The sequence below is a fragment of the Oryctolagus cuniculus genome, chromosome 9 (genome assembly GCF_964237555.1).
Source record: "Oryctolagus cuniculus chromosome 9, mOryCun1.1, whole genome shotgun sequence".
Lineage (NCBI taxonomy): Eukaryota > Metazoa > Chordata > Mammalia > Lagomorpha > Leporidae > Oryctolagus > Oryctolagus cuniculus.
The window spans coordinates 13,272,187-13,282,714 of NC_091440.1; the positions used below are offsets into that span (position 1 = coordinate 13,272,187).

General features: G+C 48.3%; 1 protein-coding gene across 3 annotated transcripts in view; it reads right to left on the reverse strand.

Moving 5' to 3' along the window:
- Positions 1-10,528, reverse strand: part of UBAC2 (UBA domain containing 2) — a 191,779-nt gene that overhangs the window by 67,239 nt on the left and 114,012 nt on the right. For 2 of the 3 annotated variants that reach the window (XM_008260139.4, XM_017343571.3), the window contains exon 5: positions 4,401-4,524. In XM_008260139.4, the coding sequence (XP_008258361.2) occupies positions 4,401-4,524 (124 nt within the window). Of the gene's footprint in view, positions 1-4,400; positions 4,525-9,258; positions 9,356-10,528 lie in introns of all 3 variants that reach the window. The other variant, XM_070048670.1, reaches the window with a different exon arrangement.

Consider the following 10,528-nt stretch of genomic DNA (forward strand, 5'->3'; position numbering starts at 1 on the left):
TCTCCCTTTGGTTCCCAAATCATTTATATCTGAGAGTTGTGCTCAGAATTAAAAAAAAAAGTACTAGGGCATTTCAAAGTGTTCCTGCAAGAGAGAAAGGACGTCTGCCTTGTGTTCACTTCTAGACCTTCAGAACGAGAGCGTGAAGTGGTCTGATCGCGGAGGAAGAAGCAGGATGCGCAAGCAGGAGAGGCCGGGTTCACTGCTGACACCGCACCAGACGAAAACCTCAAAGTCTGGCACTTACTCAGGACACAAGGCGAGAAGACACACAGGAAGGGCAGGACAGGGCAAAGGGCAGGTGCAAAGGAGGCTGCAGGCTCTGCTCCAGTGCCTGCTCACCTGGTAGAGGGCACCAGCTGCCACCCTCAATGCAGTCTCTGATCTAGCACTGATGCTTGTTCAGTGTAACTGACTCTTATACCTACATTTTGCTGTAGTTCTCTTCTAAAAACAGAACCTGTGAGGTAGGTATTAAGGTGCAGCAGTTCAAAGATGCTGTTCACAACGCCAGGATCCTATGTTGGAGCACTGGTTCCAATTGTGGCCACGCTGCTGCTGCTTCCTTCTCTTCTTTTTCCTGCTCCTCTTTTTCTTCCTCCTCCTGCTCTTCTTATTCCTCCTCCTCTTCTTCCTCTTCCTCTCCTTCTTTTTATTTTAAGACTTATTTATTTATTTGAAAGTTAGAGTTAGAGGACACAGAGAAAGAGAGAGATCTTTTATCTGCTGGTTCACTCCCCAAATGGCTGCAATGGCTAGCTGGGCCAAGCCAAAGCCAGGAGCCTGGGGCTTCTTCTGGGTCTGCCATGTGGGTGCAGGGGCCCAAGGAGTTGGGCCATCTTCTACTGCATTAGCAGGGAGCTGGATTGGAAACGGAGCAGCCAGGACTGGAGCCGGTGCCCATTTGGGATGCTGACACGGCAGACAGCAGCTTAACTGGCTTAGCCACAACACCAGGCCCGACTCCAGCTTCTTCCGATTCAGCTTCTTGCTAATGTGCCTGGGAAGACAGCAGATAACGAACCCAGTACTGGGTTCCTGCCAGTCATGTGGACGACCCAGATGGAGTTCCTGGCTTCTGGCTTCAATCTGGCTCAACCCCAGTGCTTGCAGGCATTTGGGGAGTGAGCAAAAAGCGGCAGTGGATGGAAGACATTTGTGTTTCTCCCTCTCCCAGTCACTCTGCCTTTCAAATGAATGAACGGATGAATGAATCTTCTTTAAAAAATTAAAGGAAAAAACCCAAAAGAACCAATAATAAGCCAGCTAATAACACTTTGAATGTGCTAGGGAACTGCTTTCAAAACTTTTCAGGGGGCCGGTGCCTTGGCTCACTAGGCTAATCCTCGGCCTGCGGCGCTGGCATCCCGGGTTCTAGTCCCGGTTGCCCCTCTTCCTGTCCAGCTCTCTGCTATGGCCCAGGTCCGTGGGCCCTGCACCCCATGGGAGACCAGGAGAAGCACCTGGCTCCTGCCTTCGGATCAGCGCAGTGCGCCGGCCGCAGCGCACTGGCCACGGCGGCCATTGGAGGGTGAACCAACGGCAAAAGGAAGACCTTTCTCTCTGTCTCTCTCTCTCTCACTGTCCACTCTGCCTGTCAAAAAAAAAAAAAAAAAAAAAAAAAAGCAACTTTTCAGGGGCCGGTGCTGTGGCGTAGTGGGTAAAACTGCTGCCTGCTGTGCCAGCATTCCCATGTGGGCATCGGTTTGGGTCCCAGTTGCTCCACTTCCAATCCGGCTCTCTGCTATGGCCTGGGGCAGCAGTAGAAGATGGCCCAAGTCCTTGGGCCCCTGTACGCACGTGGGAGACCTGGAAGAAGCCCCCAATTCCTGGCTTGGGACCGGCCCAGTTCTGGCCATTGCAGCCATCTGGAGAGTGAACCAGCGGATGGAAGACCTCCCCCCAACCCTGCCTCTCTGTAACTGCCTTTCAAATAAATAAATCTTAAAAAAAAAATTGACACCTTTTCAGACACTGAACTCACTGAATCCTCCTCACCTGACGAAGCCATTCTCACTCTCACCAACTCCACAGGCTGGACGGCCCTGGGGGCAGAGCGCCACAGCTCTTCTGAGCTGCTGTCTCACACCCACGTGGCAGAAGTATACCATTTTTTCAGCCAATTAAATGACTTGCTTTGAACTCTTAAGCCCCTCCTATTATTGCACGTTGGTCCCAGTTGTGTCCCCTCGCATTTGGACAGTGTGTGTGCTCTCTCTCACGCTGGGTTCCTTGAGAACAGGTGCCATCTCTCACAGGCCATCCCCTCCTCCAGAGCCTCCAGCGTAGGACATTCATTACAGGACTGGCTCTCAAGCCACCGGATACTTAAGTGACCCTTCACAAGTGCTCTGGCTTTTCTGACAACAACGGAAGTCTCATTCACCCACTCACTCATTCATTTATTCAACAAACGCCCCTGGTTGCAAGTAGCTGGGGTGGGGAAACAGAAAGGCACAGAAATACACGTGAAGGCCAGAGAGGAGGGAGGCAGCTGTCCTAGGAGGAAGGAGTCCAGTCACACAGGATGCAGGGCAGGGAGGGGCAGAGTAGACAGAGGACGAGAAGAAGAACCCTGGACACACCATTCATGCTGCGGCTTTGGATTTTTACTAAGGAGCCACCCGGGGTCCCCCTCTATTTCCTGATATCAACTGGACTTTACAAAGTTGCTGGAATGATATGAAAATGTTAGCAGTTTAAATTATTTTGAAAATGTATCTATGGCAGTTGCATGTGAGTTTCTGAGTTTCAGGTGGCCCAATAGGGTACTTCTCCTGGGAGCCATGTGCAATGCTGCAACAGTACTGCATGCAAATGCCCCTCTCTCCACTGAGCGCCCCCGTTAACAGATTAGACATACTATTTATGTTGTATTCACAAACTCAGAATAATCAGTGTCGGTAGTTAAAGACATAAATTATAAATAAGAGGAACCAACTGATTCAGATCATATTATCTGCTCAGATTATACTACATATCAATACTCCTTATAATGAACCTGAAAGTAGATGCTGTTTCCCCATTTGTAAAAGTGGAGGTTAAGAAAAGGTAAGTGACAAAGCAAATAATTACCAGGCCACGTCATTAAGCCAAAGTAGATTCTGGCTTCAAACACCTTCCACACGGAGTTCCTTCTGCATCATTAGAAAAAATGTTTTTCACCCTCAGAGATGCTAGGCAACTTCAGAGTTGAAAGGGAGCACACTCATAGCCAAATGAGGCCCCGGGGGTTCTGTGACTTGACCCAGACCTCATGGGCAGTGAAGGCCATGCTAATAGAACTGTTCTCCTGAGCCAGGTCTGGGTGCTTGTCGTGCATCCCACACTGCCTCTGTGGTAACCACTTAGAAAACACTGAGCCTGCTATGGCAAACCCAAGCCGTCACAATGCGCTGCAGAAGGCTACTGGGCTATGTGAGTGTCAGGTAGGAGATGGGGGAGTGTACAGGTACGGGGCTGGAGAGAGGGACAATAAACAGATTTCATGAGAAACGGCTGTAAATGCAGTAAGGAAACAGGGTCTTGATGAGCCATTGATAACGCAGTGACGGCAGACTAGAGAAGTTAGAGGAAATGCTAAAGGTTAAAAGGGGAGGGAGAGGCACTGTAAAGTGATGCTGGCATCCGGTTTGAAACGTGTGGGATAAGGAATGCTATGAGTATCACTCAGTGGATCAAAAGGCCAAGCTACACATGGTGCCACAGGAAGACTTAGAATAAAACTACATGAAACGCCGAGAGAGCAAAGGGACAGGGACAAGTAGGACAGACACAGAAACAGAAACCCGCAGCAGGGAGCACCGTGCACTGAGTCCTGGTGAGGAGAGCGCACTCTAACTTCAGCCAGGCAGTAGGGACCCGCGCAGACCCCGCGGCCAGCGGCAGCCCTGCCCTCAGGGCTCCCCCACACGGAAGGACGGAAGGACGGAAGGACGGAAGGACGGCTCTCACGCTTCTCGAAAACCCACGGCTGAAGCAGAGCTCTTCTGCAGAGCTTTCACTGTAGCTCTGTCTTCAACAAATTAACTTTTTGACATTGATTTTCCACTTTCCACCTTTTAACTCTCTTCTGTTTCCACTGCAAAGCATGATTGTTAAAAAGTACTTACATGTACTTGTACAATGAAATCAAAATATTTTCCACTGATACAAATTACAGTGAAAGCTCTTATCAGATTTCTGAAGGCTATGAGAGCATTCTAGTACCTTCTACACCTTGATGTTCTTGTTCTGTAACGCTCCCTTTGAACACTTGATACAGATCATGAAGCCAAACTTATGGGGAAAAAAAAAACCTGTTTTCAAGGAGATCAAATGAGAAGACAAAGAAAAAAAAAGAAAAAAAGAAAAAAAAAGATCCGGTTAAAGAAATGTGAAAATAAAAATGCATACTGTACCTGTAGTCCCAATATATAAATCAATGTCTTGTTTGTGATGGACAACGGGCCCAGAATTTGTGCCACTTGGACTCTTGGTATGGAGCAGTAAAATGGTACAAACAGAGCAAACACAGGCGCCAGGCTATGCAAACAAATAAAGAAAAATCACTGTAGTGTAAGACTGAATTTCAAATATCAATGGCAGGTGGATACTTGAAGCAAGGCTGCTTATAATTTTATTTGTCTGAAAGCATGTTCTTAGATACATAGGTTGGTTTCTAAACATGTATTACATCTAAAATAATTTGTACTTATATGGAACACTTTATGAAAACCCTAATTATTCTACTCTTGCTGACCCTCCCCAAACCACAGCAAAGGAATGGGGTAGCATCTACCAGTCAATAGTGAGAGAATTCAAAGTACAGCCTATGGAGACCACAGTGGTCTGAAGGTCTAAGGAAAGAGATCAGCAAACTCCACGCAAGAAATATCAGAATGCTTCACAGTCAGATCCAAAAGCCTCATGTTAGACTCCGCCCAGTGATGTTACCACAGCATCTTTTTTTTTTAAATTTTTTAATTTTAATTTTAATTTTTATTTTTTGACAGGCAGAGTGGACAGTGAGAGAGAGAGACAGAGAGAAAGGTCTTCCTTTTCTGTTGGTTCACCCCCCAATGGCTGCTGCGGCCGGTGGCACTGCGCTGATCCAAAGCCAGGAGCCAGGTGCTTCTCCTGGTCTCCCATGGGGTGCAGGGCCCAAGCACTTGGGCCATCCTCCACTGCCTTCCCAGGCCACAGCAGAGAGCTGGACAGGAAGAGGAGCGACCGTGACAGAATCCGGCGCCCTGACCGGGACTAGAACCCAGGGTGCTGGCGCCGCAGGTGAAGGATTAGCCTAGTAAGCTGTGGTGCCGGCCACCACAGCATCTTAGGCTGCTCGGCACTCCTGTCCATGCTCCTTCAATTCCTTTCTGCTTCTGTCTTTTTTTTTTTTTTTTTTTTTTTTTTTTGCCAGGCAGAGTGGACAGTGAGAGAGAGAGGGACAGAGAGAAAGGTCTTCCTAGCCGGCGCCGTGGCTCAATAGGCTAATCCTCCACCTTGCGGCGCCGGCAAACCGGGTTCTAGTCCCGGTTGGGGCGCCGGATTCTGTCCCGGTTGCCCCTCTTCCAGGCCAGCTCTCTGCTATGGCCAGGGAGTGCAGTGGAGGATGGCCCAGGTGCTTGGGCCCTGCACCCCATGGGAGACCAGGAAAAGCACCTGGCTCCTGCCAGGATCAGCGCGGTGCGCCGGCTGCAGCGGCGGCCATTGGAGGGTGAACCAGCGGCAAAGGAAGACCTTTCTCTCTCTGTCTCTCTCACTGTCCACTCTGCCTGTCAAAAAAAAAAAAAAAAAAAAAAAAAAAAAGAAAGGTCTTCCTTTGCCGTTGGTTCACCCTCCAATGGCTGCCGCGGCCGGTGCGCTGCGGCCGGCGGACCGCGCTGATCCGATGGCAGGAGCCAGGTGCTTCTCCTGGTCTCCCATGGGGTGCAGGGCCCAAGCACTTGGGCCATCCTCCACTGCACTCCCGGGCCACAGCAGAGAGCTGGCCTGGAAGAGGGGCAACCGGGACAGAATCCGGCGCCCCGACCGGGACTAGAACCCGGTATGCTAGGATTAGCCTAGTGAGCCGCGGCGCTGGCCCCTGCTTCTGTCTTAACCCTTAGTTCTTGCTCGTTTCCTGACAATTTCCCATCCCTTCCTCCTACCCTCCCCAGGCTGCCAGCAGTCTTCTTTTCCTGATCCATTCTATGGCTTCAACTAAGAAAATGAAATGAGTTCCAAAGCCACCTGCCTGTCCCTCCCTCTGGCTCTGAAGCTCAACTTGACACCTTCTGAAGCCACTCGAGTCTACTTAAAAATCTCACTTCTTGTCAGTCCATCTCTTCTCTTCCCAAACCACAACAGCCCCGCCCACGTCCCTCTGCTGCTTACAAACCTTCCTTCCACAGGTACCTAGTATTCAAGGGTGAAACTGAAGTATTATTACGAAATAGCAAGTCTTGCAATTCTTTCTTTCCTTTTACTTTTTTTAAAAAAACATTTTATTGAAATATAATATACATACCAAGAAGTACACATAAGAGTACAGATAAATGTGTTTTTGTCCTCAGATGAAAAAAAATGGAGGCGGGGGGATGGCGAGGACTTTTGGGGTCCTAGTACTATCTTGCAATTCTTCCTTATCCACAGTTTCCCACAGCTGTCCTCTCTCTGCAGCCTCATCTGGGCCCTCACACAGCGTTCTTGGTCTTACACACAGCACGTCAGGCTCTTTTGACTACACACTGACACTGTGTAGACCCACAAGATCCTTCCCACCCTGGTGCTTCGTAAACTCAGCTCGTATGACGCTCTGCAGCTCCTCCCAGAAGATGCACAGCCCACTCCCAGTGGTTAGTGGCTTGCCTCTTCGCCCCAGAGCTATGTGGGCTTCACTGTATCAGTGAATCAATGAATCAACTGGGTGTCGATCAGGGTGCATGATGTTGGGCAAAGCGTCAACTTCGACGTCTATGAATAAGAAATAGTCCCTGACCTCAAGGAACTCATTTCAAGATTGCACACTCACATTCCCGCAAAGGCACGGAGGCGGTAACAGGAATGAGTGGAGTGCCCTGGGCACACGCGTGCAAGCATCTTTCATTAAGCAGCTGGCTTATTCTCCCATTTTGGGGGGGAACAATGCCAGTACAAAGCACGACTTCATTACCATAAGACAGCAAGGACATGTAAAGAAATGTCCTCACTGCCATTTTTGTGGCAACACCAGACCTCCTGGCTGGCCTCTGGCATATTTTCTCATCTTCAGTGGAGATCGTGGTATAAAAATCATTCATTGTCTTCTCGACTCTACACTTAAAAGCCAAAACAACACACACGTATACGCATGCACAGACAAGCACACGCATGTGATCAACAGTAGCAGCATCAGTAGGTACCTGTGGGAATACAGCAAATGCCAGCACAGGGTAACCCCAGCCAGCGAACCCTTACATGTAGGCACTGTGTCAAGACTTGGGGGTGCAGAGGGGTGTAAGAAAGCCCTGGCTCGCGGCTGAGACAGGACGGCGAGCGCAGAGGAGCAGAGCTACGTGGAGGGCACAGCAGGCGGCTACCACGTGGACCACTCTCAATTTCTTCCTTCTTCTTGCCCTCCGCCCACACCGGGTGCGAGCGGGGAAAGGAAACGGGACTCTGCAGTTTCTCCCAGGCCCGGGCGCAGCACAGGAACTCATCACACTGGGGGCGATGGAACTGCCCCTCTTCCTGAACAGCTGCATGCCCACATTTAAATTAGCTATTGTGGGTTTCTTAAAATCTCACGTTAGACCAGGACTTCCGAGAGAAGGCACTGTATTTCACTCAGCTTGGCACCTCCTTAGTGTCAGTATGGACTCTTACACATAACCCACATTCAGCAGTTATTACAATAAAAAAATTAACATAGCAATTTCTAGATAGCACACAAAAGGACAGGTTTTATCCAATTCTAAATCCAAATGATTGATGAAACTGCTATGCTTTGTTTTCACTGAAAAGTACACATAAGTCACTCCTGGGCTTTCTGTCCCCCAGTGCTCGCCGCTTCAGAGTAACGGCCAAAGTCACTATGAAGACAGGCAAACGCCTGCGTACCCCACCCTGACCCTGGCGTCTACTTCCCAGAATAGAGCTCCCCTGAGAAGCCGTCCGGGACCACTCTGTTTCAGTAGCCCCCTTCCGCCTCGTGGCCCCGTCTCAGTCTGTAGTCTGCGTTTCCTTTCCTGACCACCTGCCGTGCAGCACCTGGAACCCTCTTCTCTGCCGGCGATGCGCGATCGATTCATTTATCACCTGTCTCCCCGACAGCAACGGGCGCCCCAAGGGGATTCTGGTCTGCTTGGCTCCTTGCTCTGTCCTCTCTGATCTGAACAGTGCCTGGCAAGGAATAGGTGCCCAATGAACACTTGCAGAGCAAAAGAATTTTCCTTAAAATGGAAAAAGTATACAGCAGAATCTGCCTTAAAAAAAAAAAACCTCTGTTTTATCATTTCTAATGGGATCGTGACACATGGTTCCATATATGAAGGCATGAAAAACATGGCCTGTTGCTCTCTGTGGAGATAATAAGCCCTACTCTGGCTGGCCAGCCAGCTGCACGGGAGTGCTCAGCACGGAACACGTCCTGTGAGGTGCTCAACTCACGGGCTGTTCTGGTTACGCCCAGCTAGGGTACAGACGGTGAGTTGTAATTAAACAAGCTACAGCAGAGCTCTTGCTCATGGTCACATTTCACAGCAAACCAAAAAGAAAAAAAATACTGACAGGAATTTTAATGACCACAACATACATCTTAAAGAGCAAGAGAAGAAGTTTAAAAATTCCTTAAAAGTTATTAATCACTGAATAGTCTTACATGATGACTAAATACTAGACCACACACACGTCTAACACAAAGACACATATTTCAGGCCAGGAGCATATGGGTTGTTTTGTAGAAATTTTCCGTTGCTATTTCTATACACACAGGCTGCACAAAATACCAAAATGTTATTAGTCACTGACCAATTTTTCTCTTTTCCTTATTTTATGACAACATCTGCTCCTTATGCTGTCAACAGTAACTCAGTTTGACATTTTTCATACTGTAAATATCTAACTTCTGGGAGCCCTATCTGGGCTTATTATGAGGCTAGAGAGACTGAAGAGGAAAGCAAGTTATAAATCATTCGTTCACTCTTTTAAGTAATATTACTAATACTTACTGTCTACCATACAATCATGATTATACGCAAAGAAAAAAGAAAATAATAAAAACACTGTGTTGAGGTCACACACACACACCCATATTACCTTTCCATTGAAAAAGATGCTGACTCCACTTGTACGGCATAATTACAGCTAAAGACACGCCAGTAACTCCGTAACAATAAAAACAGGGCTTGAGAGCCTGTGAAATGATCCCACATGCAACTTCAATAGCTTGTCACAGGATAACACCTTGCCTTTTATACTTGACTCCTCTGGTGCCAAAAACAAACAAACAAACAAACAAACAATAAAAGATAAATCCAGTTCGCTGGCATAGTTGTTTTCCACTAGCTGAGACCTTCACTATGTGTCAGTGCCTTAGTTGGCAACTACTTCAAACATTAAAAGCCACAGTCCCCACCGGATGGTCTCTCAACAAACTGAACATTCCTCTTCAGGCATCCATCAAGTTTTAAATAAACTATTTCTAAAGTATTACATCACGTGTCTCTACCGGGTCATAAAATCTCTACATTTCACCTTCACCGAATTTTTAAATTATTACTTATGTCAGTGACATGGAGAAAGAAAGAGACAGAGGGAGCTCCCATCTGCTGGTTTACTTTCCACATGCCCTCAATGGCCGGGGCTGAGCCAGGGACAAGGCTAGGGCCCAGGAACTCAGTCAGGTCTTCCACTTGGTGGCAGGAAGCCATCACCGCTGCCTCTCAGGGTCTGCACTGGCTGGAAACTGGAGACAGGAGTCAAGAGCCGGGAATTGGATCCAGGCCGTCTGGTGTGGGACATGGCCATCTTGACCGCTTGTCTAAACCCCGCTCCCCTCCTAGAAGTTCGCTACCAGCAATGCCTTCACTTTACAGGAAGAGAGGTGGAGGCGCAGAGGACATGTGGTTCCTCCTGCCGTCTGACAATGTCCCTCTGCGGATCCTCAGCACCTCAGAACTTACAGGGACCCCAGGAAGCCACTGCCAGGCGGAAGCCACTTGGCCATTTTTACAGAATCCCGGAGTGAAAAGGCTCTGATATTAGTCACAAATTCAATTCTCTCTATGCCAACCCTCAAAATTATCATCCAGTTTACGTAGGCACATACATAAAAATGGCATATTTCATTTTTTCATGCTCCTAATTCTTGGGAACCACTTTCAGCTTCTGATCTGAAAGCTGCCTCCATGAACTTGCCTATGGGCTTTTTTCTATTTTCTGGAACAAGGAAGACTGACATAAGCAATCTTCTATGAGATAGTTTCAAATGCATGAGGGTAACTGTGACACCCTTGCAAAGCCTGCATTCTCAACCTCTGTAGTCACCTCTCCCAAGACCTGCTAGCCAGGCCCCCGCAACCACAAA